Source organism: Trypanosoma theileri (genome assembly GCF_002087225.1).
Source record: "Trypanosoma theileri isolate Edinburgh chromosome Unknown TM35_Tth_21_V1, whole genome shotgun sequence".
NCBI classification, from domain to species: Eukaryota; Euglenozoa; class Kinetoplastea; order Trypanosomatida; family Trypanosomatidae; genus Trypanosoma; species Trypanosoma theileri.
The window spans coordinates 73,040-91,058 of record NW_021639863.1 but is presented as its reverse complement, the minus strand read 5'-3'; the positions used below and the strand labels follow the sequence as shown (position 1 = coordinate 91,058).

The 18,019-nt window shown below is 42.4% G+C and overlaps 6 protein-coding genes across 6 annotated transcripts; all 6 read left to right on the top strand.

Moving 5' to 3' along the window:
* Positions 1 to 1,229: 1,229 nt before the first annotated feature.
* Positions 1,230 to 2,063, top strand: TM35_000211370 (putative cytochrome b; the record flags this gene model as incomplete). Its single annotated transcript, XM_029026987.1, has 1 exon — positions 1,230 to 2,063. One exon carries the CDS (start codon positions 1,230 to 1,232, stop codon positions 2,061 to 2,063), a length of 834 nt encoding a protein of 277 aa, XP_028881597.1.
* Positions 2,064 to 3,577: 1,514 nt separating this feature from the next.
* On the top strand, positions 3,578 to 4,906 carry TM35_000211360 (uncharacterized protein; the record flags this gene model as incomplete). The annotated part of the gene is made up of 1 exon (XM_029026986.1): positions 3,578 to 4,906. The coding sequence occupies one exon, from the start codon at positions 3,578 to 3,580 to the stop codon at positions 4,904 to 4,906; it is 1,329 nt and encodes a 442-aa protein (XP_028881596.1).
* A 529-nt stretch (positions 4,907 to 5,435) lies between these two features.
* On the top strand, positions 5,436 to 8,972 carry TM35_000211350 (uncharacterized protein; the record flags this gene model as incomplete). Its single annotated transcript, XM_029026985.1, has 1 exon — positions 5,436 to 8,972. One exon carries the CDS (start codon positions 5,436 to 5,438, stop codon positions 8,970 to 8,972), a length of 3,537 nt encoding a protein of 1,178 aa, XP_028881595.1.
* Positions 8,973 to 10,145: 1,173 nt separating this feature from the next.
* Positions 10,146 to 11,855, top strand: TM35_000211340 (uncharacterized protein; the record flags this gene model as incomplete). Its single annotated transcript, XM_029026984.1, has 1 exon — positions 10,146 to 11,855. The coding sequence occupies one exon, from the start codon at positions 10,146 to 10,148 to the stop codon at positions 11,853 to 11,855; it is 1,710 nt and encodes a 569-aa protein (XP_028881594.1).
* A 264-nt stretch (positions 11,856 to 12,119) lies between these two features.
* On the top strand, positions 12,120 to 14,924 carry TM35_000211330 (uncharacterized protein; the record flags this gene model as incomplete). Its single annotated transcript, XM_029026983.1, has 1 exon — positions 12,120 to 14,924. The coding sequence occupies one exon, from the start codon at positions 12,120 to 12,122 to the stop codon at positions 14,922 to 14,924; it is 2,805 nt and encodes a 934-aa protein (XP_028881593.1).
* A 2,693-nt stretch (positions 14,925 to 17,617) lies between these two features.
* On the top strand, positions 17,618 to 17,998 carry TM35_000211320 (uncharacterized protein; the record flags this gene model as incomplete). The annotated part of the gene is made up of 1 exon (XM_029026982.1): positions 17,618 to 17,998. One exon carries the CDS (start codon positions 17,618 to 17,620, stop codon positions 17,996 to 17,998), a length of 381 nt encoding a protein of 126 aa, XP_028881592.1.
* Positions 17,999 to 18,019: the final 21 nt, after the last annotated feature.

The window sequence follows — 18,019 nt, the reverse complement described above, 5'->3', positions numbered from 1 at the left end:
AAAAGAACATAGACAAAACTAAATAAACGAGAAGGAGGGTTTAAAGGAAAAAAAAAGGAAAAAAAAAAGAAAAAATATATATTTTTATTCCGCCGAGTAGGCGTTTATATTCACTAAATTATATATATATATATATATAGACTCTATTATATTACCAATATTTCAGGGATCTTCTTTGTTCGCGCAAGAGAAAGGAAAGAAAAGAAGAAAGGAGTGTAAACAACAAGGCTTACCGTTAAGCAGACACTATTAACTACCACTAATAGGAGGAACCGCTGAAGCAGAAGCAAAAGCAGACAGAGAAAACAAGTGAAGGGGAGAAGAGTACATTTCTGTGTATTTTTTCCTCCTCTTTTTTTTTTCTTTTTCTTCAGGTGAAGTCAACTGTTCTAGTTTGACATCACTGAATATCCTTTGATATATATATATATTCTTGGCATTGTGGGTTTTTTTTTTTCTTTATTAGTTTTATTCTCTTTTTCTTCCGCTTTGCCGGTTGAGAGAGAATTTTAACCGAAAGAAAAAAAAAAAAATAATACTGTTCAAGGGCAGTAGAGATCAAAACATTTGCTTTGTAATTGGAATTATTGTTATTATTATTATATTACCCAAAGTAGGAGCGAGATAATACCTGAAGAAAGAGAGAGACAGGGAAAGGAAAAGGTTAACTGTGTTCACATTTATACTTCTCGTATATTTGCAATTAACCAAAACAGACAGAGAAAGGAAGAAAGAAATATATTTACAAAAAAAAATAAAAAGAAAAATAAGGGAGTAAAAGAAGGAAAGAGAAGGTATAATAAATATCACACAATAAAGGTTGTGTGGAATTGTGAAATAGAATTGCCAGGAAAAAAGGAGGAAGAAAGGAAGAAATTTCATTATAATAATTACTTGCGTTAATAAATAAAGAAGAAAGAAAATAAAAATAAAAAGAAGACAGAGTGTTAGGACTATTTATTCAAAATATATCAAAAGAAAAATATTATCTATATATATTTATATTTATTTATTTATTTAGAAAAAGAGAGAGAGAAAAGAAAAGAAAAAGGAAGGAAGAAAAAAAAATAAATAAATAAATAAACCAAACCAAACCAAACCAAAAAAAAAGGGTCTATTGAAGAGACTAACCACTCACAGAGTACCCACCACCCCCAAACAAAAAAATAATAATAATAATAATAATAATAATAATAATAATAATAACCCTTTCTTCATTAACTTCACATATGGAAGGTATTGAGCACCGCCATCAACCCGATTTTCTCATTTCCCAAAAGGGCCCGAAGGGTCTCTTCTCCGCATGCAGCAGCAGCAGTTACAGCAGCAGCATTAACAGCAGCAACTGTCTGCTGGACCGCCGCTCACTTCCCCCATCGCCCTCCCCCACCAACGCCCTTCACCACCACCCCCTCTCCGTGGATCCAATAGAGCCCTCCACCTCTGTCTCTGTCTCTGTCTCCTCCTCCTCCCCCTCCTCCCCTCTGCAGGCGATGTCCAGTCTCTCTCCCCCAGCCGCATCTCTGCAGGGGAGGAGGGCGCAGGCTGAAGTGACGCAGAGTGGGCGGCTGGGGACGACCAGTGCATTGCCCTTCTGCAGTGAGGATGGATTCTGTCTCTCCCTCACACCGGAGATTGTGAATTCCATTCCACGTGGACGTGTCCCTTGTCACTTGGGCTGTTCCATGCGGGATTGGAGTCATTTAATGCATCAGCAGGAACAGAAGAAAAAGGTGGAGTATAAACAAGGTGTCATTACACGTGGGGGTAAATCGCTTCCACGACTTTCCATGCATGAAGTCATGCAGCACACCACAGCAGATGATCTTTGGCTTGTTATTCGCGGTGTCGTGTATGATTGTACGAAGTTCCAACACTTTCATCCGGGCGGTGGGCGGTTGTTAATGCAATGTGCCGGAAAGGATTGTACGGCATTGTATGATTATTATCACAGATGGGTATCGTGTGAAGGACTTTTGGCACCATTCGCAGTGGGTGTGATCGATACAACAAACACACAACAACAACAACAACAACAACAGTCGCCTTTAAATACACAGTAGCAGAAACAGCTATTATAATAAATATATATATATATTCTTATTAATATGTATGTATTCTAATTTAATATATTATTATTATTATTATTATTATTATTATTATCATTATGGTTGATTCCACTTGACATGTTTTGCTTTCTTCTTGTTGTTCTTCTTCTTCCGTCCCCCAGGTCATTGCCATTTTCTTTTTTTCATTTTTTTTTATTTTATTTTGCTATGTCTTTACGTGTTTATATATTTATATATTGTTTGTTTTTTTGTTTTTTGCTTTTTTGTGCTTTGTCCCCCTTTTTCATTATATTTCTGTATGTATGTGTGTTTGTTTCTTTTTTTTTCTTTGCTTTCTTCTCGACACATGTGGACCGGCACGGCTACGGTGTACGTATTTCTTTTTTTTCTCTCGTCGCTCTGTATTTTCCCCACCCCTTTGCAGATGCATGTAGGCATTTATCAATCTAATTTATCTATTTATCTCAAATAATAACAATATTAATTGTAAATAATAGCAGAGAAATTCATAGTGAGAAGATGAAATAAAGGTGGATGAGGGAAAAAGAAAAGAAATGGAGTTTGTTTGTTTCTTACTTTCTTTACTTCTCTCTTCATTTTTTTCCTGATATTATTATTATTATTATTATTGCTTCCTGTAGATCTACTGGATTGGGAAGAGCAACAGAGAAATAATTACATATGAGAATATATGGGAGTCTGTGTACGTATGTATAACATATATTGCTGTACACTCCGTTCTCTATTATTTACGGTCTTTGAAGAAGCAAAAATTCGTTTACGGGGCAAATTCTATTATTATTATTATTATTATTATTATTATTATTTATTATTATTATATCAACTGTTATTATTATTATTGTTATTAGTATTGGCGTTGTCAATACGCATCTTTTTTTTTTATTATTATTTCGTATTGTATATATATTAGTACAATACATGTATGTTTGTGTATGAATGTATGAGAACAATTCGTTAAATGGTAGATCGATCGAAAAAACAACGATAAGAGACTGTGATTATTTATTTATTTTATTTATTTATTCTTTCTTTTTTCTCCATCGGAATGTACAAACGGTATGTTTGTCTTCCTTATCTTATTGTTGTTCTTTTTCTTCTGTGTATTTCGTTAACACTATGTTCTCTCCCTCTGTCTGTCTGTCTGTATGTGTGTATTTTACATTATTATTATTGTTTGTTAACACTCCCATTCTTTTTTTCTCTTTTTCTCTATTCGCCTTAATCCCCATATATATATATATATATATATATATATATATATATTATATATATATTCTTGGTTAGATACGTAGAGAATTTTGATAGCACTAACCGCAACAACGTCCAAAGAACAGAACTAGAAAAGCNATATATATATATATATATATATATTCTCTATCCCTGTCTTCCACAAGTATACACAAACCCAACGAAAAAAAAGGAAAGAAAAGAAAAAAAAAAAACTCCATCTCTTTTTCTTTTTCTCTTACTTCTCTTCTACTTAACACATGGGTACAGGGGCCTCCTGCGGTGGTAAAGATGATGTGAGGAAAAGAAAATCATCCCCATTCCAACAAGGAGAAGAAAAACAACAACATCATCATCATCATCAATCCCCATTTCACCCACCGCAGTATGCGGAGGTTCATTTTAACCGAATGGACGGTGTCTGGCGGGAGCGGATGTTAGAGGCGGTGGATGGAGATCCAGTGGCCGTCACCCGCGACTTTCCACGCATTCCTGTTTACGTCGCCACCCACACACATCACAACTACTGCGAAGATGATGGAGAGCAACAAGATGCGAACAACAACAAGAGGAAGAAGAAGAAGAAGAAGGAATATCATAATGATATGGATAGGGCTCAGGATACAGTAGACGCTAAAGAAGGCAAACGACATTATCCAGATGAAAATCCGAAAGAAGATGATTATAATAATGGTAATAATAATAATAATAATAATGATGTGGAATTACTTGCCACGAGAAATCAACGTGTACGCACGGCGGTGGGATTTTTGATGGAGTTGTGTGGTGAAGATGCGAGTGGGATGTACACCGCGTGGAGTACACATGCGGCCCGTGTAGATGTGGCAGATGCCAGTGCCCTCTTATTGGCTGTATTGCTGGAGAGTGGAATGATGCGGGCAGAGACGCTGCAATCGGAAAAGAAAACAAACACGCAAATAGAAACAACAACAACAACAGAAACAAGAGAAGTTGGGAATCCACCTAATTATGGTACAGTGGATGCTGTGACTCGATCCTCTCCTCATTATAAGGTGGAGAGTAAAGCACTTCGCTTAATGCAGTATATGGTACAGTCTGTGGTGTTCTGTTCTATTCAGTGGATAACGGAATTACTACGTTTCCCTTGGTGTAAGCATATACAAGATGTCGCCTGGACTGTACATGTATTTACAGAGAAGAAAGATATCATGGATGGTGGTGCTGATTATAGCAATATGAATAGTAATAGTAACAATGATGAGACAAGGACGACGGAGTTCATTGTTCTTCAGCATAAACAGACACTACGTCATTATGTAGAACCCCGTGAACTTCGTCATAAACCACGTTTTGAGATTGACTGGTCGTGTAGTATTGTGTTTAATCCGCAGTATATATTATGTGGAGATACGGCGAAGGAAGTGTATGATGTTCGCACGGAAGTATTTGCGGCACGTGTGGAGCGGCCGCAGCGAAGATTTTGTTTGATTTCCTCCGATTGGCGTCAACGGCGGCATGAACTCGCAGAGCGGCTGGAGGAACATTTTGGCGTTCCATTAGAAGAAGTTTCAACACTAATGCAACGGCAGCCAGACGGGCGAAGATAAAGAAAGTGAAGTGTTTTTTTTTTGTTTTTGTTTTTGTTTGTTTTTTTATCTCTTTTCTTTTCTTTTCCTTTTTCTTCTTTTCTATATGGTTCTATTCTTATTTTTTTTGTATGTTGCTGTTTGCGAGTAGTCTTTATGGATATGGCTTCTTCTGCAGGTGACCATGTATTGATGGTTAGCGTATACATATATATATATATATATATATATATATATATATATATATATATATATATATATACGTATGTAATGAGCTAAAGATATTGAAAATAGGATTTCTTTTATATACGGTTGCTGTTTCTGCGGTTGCTGTTTCTGCGGTCGTTATTGCTATGATTTTCTCTTGAGACCTTTCAAAAAATAAGTAACAACTCTGATCCTTTTATATTCTCTAATAAATATCTCCAAACACACAAAATACCTTCTTTTTTTCTTAAATTTATTCTTTAAAAAGTTCTTCGCAAAAAAAAAAAAGGATAGAACAAAAAACAAAACAGACAGATCAGTAAATAAATAAACCAAAGGGAAAATGGTTTACTGCGGTGTCTGTGGGGCATTATTTGATAATGGACAAACACTTTCCATACATCAACAGTTGTACTGTACTGGTGGTAATCTTGTGAATGGAATACGTCCTTCTCCCCCTACAGCTCCATATATATATCCCAACAATAACAATTACACAATGAACCCACCATACACATTTAATACGTGTAGTCCAATGGGTGTTCAAAATAATCCTGTTGCTACTGCTGCTGCTGCGATGTCTGCTCCAATAGTGAGAGCTCCACCTATGCAAGTCGCCCCAGAGGCTCCTCCGTTCACGTTACCAGCAAGGGAAATGTATATGTATGATCAGATTGTACAGGCGGTGGTGAATGCTGTTCGTACACAGCAGGAGGTGGCAAATAAAAATCAAAGTGAAGTTGAACGTCTGCGGCTTGAGCTGCAAGCCATGAAGTTACTAACACCGGAGGAGAGACAACCCACAGTAGACTACTACTCCCACCATCGGGGTGAGAGACGGCATGAATACCAACAACAACTGCAGCAACTCCAACAAGAACAACTGCAACAACAACACCAACAACAACTTCAACAACAATTGCAACACCAACTGCAGCAACAGCAGCACCAACAACAACTCCAAGAACAACTGCAGAAACTACAGCAACAACAACAAGAACAACAACAACAACAACTGCATCTAAAACAGCAGAAACAACAACAGAAACAACAGCAGAAGCAGCACCAAGCCCAAGAACAGCAACAAGATCTACAGGTGTTATCTGTTGAGAGATCACGTCACCGGCAGCAGGGCCCTGCGGTATTTGTCGCTCCAAAAAAGAATGAGATGAATGAAACCTCGTCTTCTTATTCACCGTTTCCAACAAGTTCTTTATTGTATGCGAAAAGATACGCATTATGGGTAGATCATTTGGAGGGAATAGATATTCAAGTGCCTTTAACAGATGTTGTCCTTTCCATTGAGCAGTACCGCCTCTTCGCTGGTGAAGAGGGTTGTTTGCTAGAATCTTTGGCGCTGAAACAATATCGAAATGTTGACATTCGTCGTGAAGGGGTGGACACTTTTTTAATTACTCTCGACAACCCCATGGAGTTTAGAGTAGCAAAGGCAAAAGATCTACATATTTTCATCATTACCTTCAGTTTTAAGGGAAGACCATTGTTTTGGGCCTCTGTGAATGCTCGTCAGGAGGGATTGTGGATGGGTGCGTTGCGCCGTATTCCAGTGGATGTGCCCAGCGCCTTGCAGATGAACAGTAGTTGTATGCAAAATGCAATGATTCGAGGAACGATTGCTTGTCATCCGGATGATGATGTTTTAGTGCAGGCGGAACAGTATTTAAGTAGTAACCCGTTTGTACATCTTAAGAGTGAAGAACCGTTAGAACCGCATGCATCTAAGAGGAATACAGTTACAAGAGACTCTCCGCCCAGGTCCAAGGAACGTTTATCAACTGGGGGAAATGCTTCAACTGAACAGAAGCAACATCCACCTACTCACTCAGAAAGACGTTCATCTCATGAGAAGGATGTTTCAACTGAACAGAAGCAACATCCACCCACTCACTCAGAAAGACGTTCATCTCATGAGAAGGATGTTTCAACTGAACAGAAACATCATCCACCTACTCACTCAGAAAGACATCCAACACCTGGGGGAAATGGTTCAACAGAGCAGAAACAGCAACCATCATCTGTTTCAGCACAGCCGCCAAAGTCAGAGACTACTCCCCAAAAAGCTCCAACAGAGCAGAAACAGCAACCATCATCTGTTTCAGCACAGCCGCCAAAGTCAGAAACCACTCCTCAAAAAGTTCCAGCATATGTGCCTAAAGACATGAAGGCTGTTGAAGAGCACATGTTAGATATTAACTTTGATGAAAATGGTAACGTTATTGTACCACCAAACTACAAAAATGATGTGAATAAAATGGAAATGTTTTCTAAAGAAGATGAGGAATTGGATACTGATGCAAGCTTAATTTTTGGACTACGTTCAGAAAATGATATATCGCCATTTTTGGGGGGTTCAAGTAATGATACTACGATGAATGAAGTGAACTTTAGCATAACTGCAGTTACTGGGCTTCCGCTTGATGCAGCGTTCACCCGTGTATTGGTGTATATTTTAGAGTATATGGATATTGAAACTGGAGAAACAGTAAATTTGGCTGATAATCCTGCACTCTTTATGCAACCTCCAAATATTGTTCAATATCAAGACATTAATGACAGTACAACTTGTCCTAACTTTTTTATTGATATGAAAAGCATTCCTGTCACTGATACAACTTTTGCCGTTGTTATCATTGAATACATAACTGCCAAAGCGGATGGTCCATATGTATTTGGTCATGTTGGTATACCTATTCATAACGGATTAATTACGGGAAAATTTATCTCACGCGTTAGACTAGGTGACCCAAGAAGGCCTGAGGCCCGTAACGTAAATGGTGGTGGTGATATTCTCGCAGAACGTAAGGCCATGGGCAACTATTCCCAGATGATGATAGAAGAAACCATTGACTCACAAGCCCTTTACTATAAATTATTCACACCACCTCAGGGACGTGCAGAATGTTGTCCATGTGGTTTTGTTATTTGGTGTTTGAATGGAGATAAAGAGGGTCCGTGCTTTGATGCCCCACGTCAGCCTAAACCCTCCAAAGGTGAACATCATCTTTTCTTCTCACGTTCTGGAAAAGACCTTCACACCACTCCGTGCTTTGAAAACCTTGAAGCGGCTGCAGAAGGATTTAAAGGAATTCCAAAACCAATGGGGAACAAAATTAATTACATAATCCCATATGAAGAGAAGCGTGGGTTCTTTGTAGCTATTGAAAGTTTGCATGGTTTGGATAATGAATGTGCGCTCTATGCTGTTGCTGTGGACTTGGGATGGGATGGACCAGATGGTCTCATGTATACATCTCACCGTGACTGGTCCTCAGATGTTGGTGCACCACGGTTTTCTGATCCTATGCATGTTCTAACTGGAGTAACTGAAGATCCGACTGCGTTTGCTCTATTTTATCTTATTAAGATAACCAACCTTCAAACAATATCGAAGTATGGTGCCGCACAGTTAAAAACAGAGACGGCTGCTTGGTCGATACTGAGACTGTTCTCCGATGATAACTCACTTCGTCATGGACATTACGCAATACCGTGGTTCCCTGGTGAACCCCCAGAAGAGTTGCTAGACGACCTGGAGGCAGAGCCTATGGAAAAAGTCATTCTCTCTTGGTTTAAGAAAAGTGCATTACGTTACTCAGACGAACAATCTACCATTGTTCTTTTCGTTGGTGATCCTATTGATGCCGAGCAGTTGCTTGTTAATCACCCAGGGCGACCACTGCCTCAACGACTTCTCGTTCCTGCGTCTCAGCGAGACACATTCCCGTGTTTAGAGTACGAGGGAGCTATTGGATACACACAACAGCAGTTGGTGCGTGATTTGGGGTTGAATACGTCAGAAGTAGAGGCAGCCGTAAATTCATGTGTCCAGAGTTATGTAAACGAGAATATTGGGAAATAAATATGGTGTAGATGATCGTTATATTGTATGTGCAAAAGGAAGAAAAAAAACAATAGCCTGAATGCAACCATAAGCAGACAGGTACGTTCCCCTCCCCACCACCACCCGAAATATGTCCGTTATTTTATTTTCTCTTATTTTTTTTTTCAGTCTTACTGTTGATATGTGATATACATATGTTCTTATTTCTTCTTTTATTTCTTGCAATATGATCTGTGCTTCGCATTGTTATTTTTTTTTTTGTTTGAACCCCTCTCATTATGTGTCTTGGAATCTGAAATGGAAAGAAGTAAAGAAAACGAAGAGAAAACCTCTTCTATAGCCTTTGGTTTGTGCATATTGGGCTGTACGTGCATATTTTTTGTACAACCATTTGTTTTTTTTTTGTTTTTTTTGATGTGCCACTCGAATATATATATATATATATATGTATATAATATTTACAGCTTGCACTTATTAATCCTGTGGATTACTTTGCTTTATATTTCTCCCTCTTTCACAACCATGCTTCCGGAGTGCACATTGAAGGAAGCGAGGCTAAAGTAACAAATTGTGCAATAGGTGGTATTCTTAAAAGCCATTTTTTTCACCCTGTACCTGAGTTTTTACTTTTTTTTTTTTTTTTTTTTTTTACACCAGTCATTTTTTTCATAATCTGCGAAAAGAAAGAGTAATGCAAAATTATCCCAGCTCTGTTCTTAAAAAAAAAAAAACTCCATATTCAAGAAAGGTATTGTACAGGGTGCAATTACGGAGTGAAGTGACTAAGCAAGGAAGCCAAACGGCAAAAAAAGGACAAGTGTTCTACTTTTGGTTTTTTATTATTATTATATTTGTATCTCACATTCATTTCTTTGAGAGATTCTCATAAAATGCAAAAAAAAAAAAGAACTAAGCAAGGGAAAGAGAAGATTTTCTCAAGTCAAAACCTTATTCCATGTTTTTTTTTTATTTATTTGTGCTGTTTACTACCTTCATGTTTCTACTTGTTGCACAAAAACATAGACCCACATAGGTGTAGAAAAATAGGTAGGGCCAGGGTAAAATAGGTTGGGAGCCTGGATCTTTTCCCCTTGTATCACTTCCATATATAGAGAAAACGGGTACATCCCATTGACTCTTGCACAGATTCTCCTTTGGCGAGCGCCTTCTTTCCCCCTTTCGATTTTCGCAATGGATATGAGGGGGAATGGCGCTGGAACTGGGCCCCTGACCTCATCAACACATCTACTGCTGCCTCGACGCACACCCCTCGAGCGCCGTCTGGATTTTCTCACAGATGATGTTGTCTGTACGCTCGCTGATGATCAAGCACTGCTGGCAGAGGGTTTAATCATGGCATACAGAAGTATGGCATCCGCAGGTGCGTTTGAGGTGAGGGAAGATCAAGTGCCAGGTGTGGGCGCGGCCATGGCAGCACCCTCCATTATGGTGTATGCATCGCAACTAAACGACTCGGCAAATAACCATCACAGCAGCAGAAGTGGTGACATTAGATACTGCAATACATGTGATATGTCAGAAGCTTTGCAGCTGTTACGTGAGGTTGATAAGGCCATTGCGTGGTGTGAAGGGAAGATAGCGGTAACGGCGCAGTTGTTCCCGCCTATAACAGGAAACCACTTCCATCAAAGAGGAACCTCCCCTAACAACGACGACGGTGGCACACAAAGAGTAAGAGGAGTCTCACCTCAGACAGAGTCGGCCTCCTCCTGCTGGCTGGAGCCGCAGGAAGTACCGCACGGCGGTGTACGGTCAAAGTACTACGAAGGCTCTGATGGCAACATTTATAGTGGCAGTCGCAGTCGCGTATGGGTGTCCGACACATTGCCCTCGACATCGACATGTGTAGCGGGGTCTGGCGGCGGGTTGAGGTGCAACTTGGACTTCGACCGCTGGACAGCCCGGCAGATATCGTGCCAGGCGCACCGTGACGGTTGGCGTCTCTTGTTACTCCGCTGCGTTGCAGAAGAGTGCGTGCGACGGCATACCATGATTGTAGAGGAACGGCTGGGGCGCATCACACTGTTGGTAGCCGCGCGCGAGGAAGTGACGGCAAGAGTGGAGCTGCAAGGACGGAGAGGGGCGTTGGATCGCCAGACCGAGTTCCCCGCGTGTACTGTTGGGCCCGTGGAGAAGAGAATGACGCTTCTTGAAGAGGGACGCCAAGGACACTCGCTGGGTGCAGATCACAAAACGAAAGAGACGCAGACGCTTGTGAGTGGTTCCTGCACGACGGACACGAGGTGGTCCGAGTTTATGCATGCGCTCCTGTGTGAATCAGAGGGGTCGCAGCGAGTGGGCATCGTGCAGGAGGCCCAGCTCTCACGCCAGCTGCTCCTCGCGCAGTGGCAATCGGTGGTGAACCACATGGGCAGCAGGAGACTCCTTGCCGCAAAGGAGGGCCGCATACGGGAGCTGGCGGCCAACCACAATGGGTTCCCTGTGCCAGACGGTGCCAGTTCGCAACCGGTGTATTTCCCGCCTGTTTGTGAGCCGGCGAAGCCCCATTCAGACAGCAACAGTAACAGCACACCGTGTCGTGGTGCTGTCAGCTGCGATGTGATGACTTCATCTGTTACCCGCGTTCCAGAGGTGGCTTGTGCTGCTGCTTCTGTTGCTGTTCTTGGACGGTGTTCCGGGGATGATGCCACCCTGTCGCTCCCGTCGTCCATCCAGACAACAGCCCCGCAGTCACGCATGCGGAGAACTAGGGGCGGTGGTGCCAGTGATATCCCCCTCCACATTTGCACAAGTGTGGAGGGAGTGGAACGCAAGCAGCTGGCGCTGACAGAGCAGCGTGCATGGCAAGAACTAACGTCAAGGCTAGAGGCGGAGTGGAAGCGATATGAGAGGCAGTGTAGTCGATCACTGTCGCGCTAGACGCAAATGGACTGCCCTGGGTGTTTATTTCTGTACTTGTCACCTTATGTCTTGTATGTATCTGTCTATCTATATATATATTTCTTTCTTTCTTTCTATCCATCTATCTATGTGTGTATGCTGGGAATGGGCATTGCTCTCCGATGTGATTGTTTTGTTTTGTTGCTCTGTTGTTGTTGTTGTTTTTTCCCCCTTGTATCTGAGATAAGGAAAGCATTGACAGTTTGTTAATATAAAAGGATCCAAAGAGGTGCTGAACGTCTGATGGATACCATTGACTGGCAGCACATTGCGGAGAGCCGGAAGTGGGACAAGAAGCAGCGGGAGGATTTGGTGAATGGCGCTGAGGTGGAAAAAGAGGTGCCAAAGGTTCGAGTAATAGGTAACTTGAACGATGATACGGTGAGTCTCAAGACGTACTGGTACTTAGTTGTTTCGCCTGACTTCTATAGACCTCTCTTTATAGCGCTGCGTATCACCGTGGTGGGATTGTTACCGCTAATGGTTGTTGCAGACATGTACCCTCACATCTTTCCAATGTACAGCGCTATGAGTCTGTTTGTTGCTGCGTACGGCCAGGAGACCATTGGGGAGCAGTTTGTTTTTGCGATAATTGGCACTCAAGTTGGTGTATGGGTGATGCTGTGGGGGTCGCTGATGTATCTTTTCAACCTGCTAGAACATCCCATCGCGTGGTGGTGTGCAGTATTTTTTGGTCCTTTTTTTGTGGCACTTACTGGAGATTGGCGCGGTAAACGATTGTGCATACTACTTTCACTTCTTGTGATGGGAGTTCAACGGGCACTCTGGGATAGAGGAATGCAAAGTTCCACTTTAGCTGTAAAAGTGGGTCGTGATTTGATCATACCTGTGGGATTCGCCATTGTCCAGGCATTCCTTCCACCCTTTACAATAACCAGCCGAGCGGATGCGGCGATGGCTGATGCGTGGGTGCATGTTGGAAGCATAGTACGCAATGCTGCCACAGCCTGCTGGTCAGAGGATCCATTTGAGACCGTATTGGCGCTTGCAAGAATTAGCACTGATCCAATAAACAGTTGTTTGGACACTGTCCCACAAAAACTATTCTTTATTACGTATGAACCGTGGGAATCGACACTGCGGCTGCAGCTGAGGAAAGAACGCGTAGAGTGGCTGCGTCGTCTTATGCCCATGCTGCACGCTTTGGCAGGTGCAGCACGCAAATTGAATTTGGAGCAAGCTAAAGAGCCACACCAAGATGGTATAGAAAACAATTCCTTCTCCCTCTCGAAAACCTCAATGGATGTTCTGCTAAATCCACTAAACGAGTTTCTCGACGCACTTGACGCCACACTAAAGGCACTTGGTTCTTTTCTGAACCCAAAAGAAGTGGTGGAAAAGGTGCCCTTTGATGAACTCGAGGCAGCCACCACAAAGCTGCAATCTGCTATCGATAAGCTGCACTTCGACATGATGAAGCGAAAAGAAGGACCTCCGAATGCTGTGCAGTACATGCACCTTGTGTTTGCTCACCTCATGATGGTACTGTTGGGAGAAGAGCTTGTGAAGTACGCGGAGCTAATGCGACACTTTGATAGGAAGCGGTACAAATCCACATCTCGTCATATACTAGAGTTTTTCTTTCTGGATTACTGGAATGACTTCTGGACTGAGCTGCCGAAGCGTATCACATTGGCCACACCCCGTGATGTCCGTTTGGCAAAGGATGCATTTAAACTCGCATGCGGCTACACACTTGCACTAATATATGCACTCACCATTGACACGGAGAGCATTTACTATTTCGGCATGGCAATTCTCGTAGGTGTGGGTCTCCCAACTGTGGGGGAATCCCTGGTATTGGGAGCACAGCGTTTGACCGGACTTATGCTTGCCACATCAATTTCATATTTGGTGTACAACCATCATAGGAACGATGTCGAAAAATATGCTCTCATATCACTTGCAGTGTTTTTATCACTCTTTCTCCGTATAATACCCGGTTATTTTCAACTCGGATTTTATACAGCCCTCATGTTGCCGACAATGTTCCACCTTGTCGCCTCTCCGCTGATGTCGCTGTCACGCCTTATGTCATGCACCTTCACCGCATTTACATATCATGCAATCATTGTTCTTGTATTTCCAATTGATCCTATAAAGGTGCTCCATGGCAAGGAATCGAAGGCGGTTAAAGACATTTCCGATAACTTCACTGATTCGATAGACTTTTTGCAGTCACCCGTTAAAGAAGAGGAAACTGGAACAGTTGAGTTTCTCCTTGAACTGAAAAAACGATGTGCTGGAATGTGGGCAAGTGTACGTCAACTACCACCGCTGTTTCAAACAGCTGCGACGGAGCCAACCATTCGTGGCCTGCCATTTCCAAAGCACCACCATGAGGAACTCATCCCGGTCTTGCGTCGACTCGCATCTTCTGTGGATATTATCGTGTTGGGTCTACTGAGCATTCACCGGAAGCGTGTTGCGCCTGTCGATCCGGCATTGAAGCAGACTTTGCATTCCATCAAGCCACTGGTTCGTGGCATTAACCGATATAGTCTTCTTGTCATGCAGGACTTTGTGGATGCAGTGGAGAAACCAACTATATGGACCTACAACAACTCAGCAAAACATTTCTCAGCACTGCTGGTCCTCAATAATGAGCTAAAGAAAGCATTTAGCGCGGCGCAACAAAACATCATTATGGCCATCCGAAATAAAGCACAGGAACTGCGTAACAATAGTATGTTTAACAATAGTATATTTGCACCATCACATCTTCATTCCTATGATCAATCGGTGGATGGCAGAGTACTGGCGAATGTGATAAAATCGCCATATGGCGGTGATATCGACTCAGAAGAGATAGATGAAACCTCGTTTGTTCGTGAGGAACTAACGGCACCACGCAATGTGAGCTTTATGCGGCGCCCTGAGGATTTCACTGTCAACCACGACGTGAACATGAGCATTGCTGTTCTTGTTGGTATTGATTTTTTCTGCTCAGAGCTGGAGAAAACGTTGCGGGTCATGTCTTATGTGAATAAATTTGAGCTCAGTCGCCTCCCAAGCAAGACGAAGTAGTAGATTCAAGAGTCCTTGGTGATGCCGGCCGTCTTCTCTTGGTGCTAAGGTCTAGTACATCGAGGCCTGACCCGTTTGCCTGCAACGTGTGGAACCGAACATCACCCCCAAATGTGGTTTAACTCACCACCTCAAATACACATACACAATGTTGACTGTCCCATCCCAGAAAGGAAACACCCAAGAGCCGATGAACCACCGATGCCAAAAAGGGTCAGCAACTCCCTGCGTCAAGTATGGCATGACGGCGCGCTCTAAAAAGGGCCTCAATGCTCAAATTAGAGGACTATTTTCTGATGACCCCACAAAAAATGTACCCCGTACCCAATTAATCTCGCAACCTGCATCGTTACTTTGCTAGTTTTTTCTGCGAGACTTCAACAACAAATTACTCCTTGCACGCCACAAAAAATGCAAACACTCACCTGAGGCTCCAATTTTGTCGGCATCCATAAAGGTAACGTTCCGCGCAATAAGAAACGACAGCGAGATACCTCGCCATCACCGGAACGTGAGGACAGAGAGAAAGTCCAATGCGGATTATGCCAGAAGTTCTACGCACACCTAGTCTCCCTTTGCAACCACTGCAGATACTTCCACGAAGGACAAGGAATGCCGACAAAAAGTGAGCTCCAACCACTCGCAGGGGTAAAGAGGCGAAAACAAGAAATCTTCCGGCTCTAGTTTGCCCCCACATGCAACCGTCAGTGTGTATAAGTATATCGGGCTTAACTCTGCACCGAATGTCACGACATGGGTATCAACCCACTCATGCGCACACACCAGTCAACGCGACGAATGTGACGAAACGGCACTGCACCTCTTGAGTTGTCCCGCTTTTCATCCACTGCGAGTCCAATTTGCGATAGTTGATGATATACCCCTGAAGAAACTATGTTTTTCTAAGCGGTTAGCAAAATTCCTTATTGCGGTGGAGCGGAACTACGCTATACTCCACTCTTCTCACCCGGGAAACCCCTACCTCTCCTCCATCACCCCCTGTAAGATCTCTACCATCTAGAACTGGTAATACCCTCGATTATGGAAAAAACCGATGGAATCGTACGTAAGAGGCGTTTGTCGCAGACCCAACAGGCAACAAAAACAAATAGGAGTTCATTGAGGCCAATTAAATAGACAAAAAAAAGAAACTAAGGACGAGCTTTGGGTAAGGAAGGTGGGAGTAGATTTTTCTCGTAGAACTAGTTCTCTCGTATGGAAACGGTTTTATCACAAGTATGGAACAAAACCTTAAACTAAGAAAAACTAAATAACAAAAAAAAAAAAAAAACCAAAAATAACAAAAATAACAACACATGCATTACAAGAGTTTGAGGACCCCACAAAACAAAAGGATCTTCTGCTATAACACTTTTCTTAATGAGGATTAACTAAGGTGCTCTACGGTGGTAAGATAACAGTCGTACCATTGGAGTAACCCACATAAAGACACGACGAATAAATTAACGAAAAACTTAAGAGTGAAGGAATGAATAAGGAGAAACCCCATATAAAGGCGGTTGGTTTCTGGTTATTATACATTATGTAAATTTCTGCGCATATTCGCGTAATGATTACATGTCTTTCGTTGAACTTTTTTTTTATAAGGGAAATAAAACCGACTTAAAAATAGTTTTGCAAAAATAAAAATAAAAAGGAAAGGTATTCCGAAAAAAAAAAGAAAAGAGTGACACTGGTGCGACCGTATATGTGTGCTAATCAACTATGTTCAGTCGCCTTGTTGTCATTTATAGTGAAAGTAGGAAAATGACTTTCTTCTTTTTTTATTTTTGCATCCTTTCATTTTTTTTATTTTTTTTTTTTTTCTTCTTGTCTTCAAAATATGTTGTGTGTTACTTTTTTACTTGTTGACAAAAGAAAAGTTTAGGTAACGGATAGACAGTGGAGTACTTAATGCGTGATGTATGATTGTAAAGGAAAAACCAATATATTATTGGGATNGTGATCAGCGTTAGTTGGAACCAAGGTAATGCCTGTATTGCGTTATTATTATTTCTCTCCCCCGAGGGTGGGGTCATGTGGGCGACAAAAGAGAATGGTTATAACTCTTCGGTACGGTCTTGACTAATTGTGGGATGACCTCACCGTTGTGTCCCCGGAGTGATACCGCTGTACGGGAGCCCGGGAGCCGTGGGTTTGCAAACTCTGTATTTGACGTCAACCTTTGAAAATGAGAAAGCAGAGCCTTCTTGTTGTTCTTGTACGCATCACATATGGAGAGTAAACCAGAAGTAAAAACATGACGTGTCCCGTATCGTGAGAAAAACAAAAAACAAGGAAGAACACGTTGCAGGAGTAAACGTTTCTTAATGCCCAATGCGAGTATTTTCGTCTCCCCCACTGACTGTGTTTGTGGTAATAGTTCAAGGAGAGAGAAGGTTACTTTCTGGGTTTTGAGGCGACCTTGGGCTGGTGTTCCTGGAGTGGAATACGCGAAGTGTTTCCCCAGCCCCACGGACCCGTGGCTCTCATAGCTCAGTCGGTTAGAGCGTGGGTCTAATAAGCCCAAGGTCACAGGTTCGACCCCTGTTGGGAGCATCTTTTCGTGCTCAATCCATGAGCACCGACAAAACCCTTATCGTAAAAGAACCACGTCCCCTTGCTTGCAACGTGTGGAACCGAACATCACCCCCAAATGTGGTTTAACTCACCACCTCAAATACACATACACAATGTTGACTGTCCCATCCCAGAAAGGAAACACCCAAGAGCCGATGAACCACCGATGCCAAAAAGGGTCAGCAACTCCCTGCGTCAAGTATGGCATGACGGCGCGCTCTAAAAAGGGCCTCAAAACTCAAATTAGAGGACTATTTTCTGATGACCCCATAAAAAATGTACCCCGCACGAACTTCATCCCGCAGTCACGCACGCGGAGAACTAGGCGCGGTGGTGCCAGTGATATCCCCCTCCACATTTGCACAAGTGTGGAGGGAGTGGAACGCAAGCAGCTGGCGCTGACAGAGCAGCGTGCATGGCAAGAACTAACGTCAAGGCTAGAGGCGGAGTGGAAGCGATATGAGAGGCAGTGTAGTCGATCACTGTCGCGCTAGACGCAAATGGACTGCCCTGGG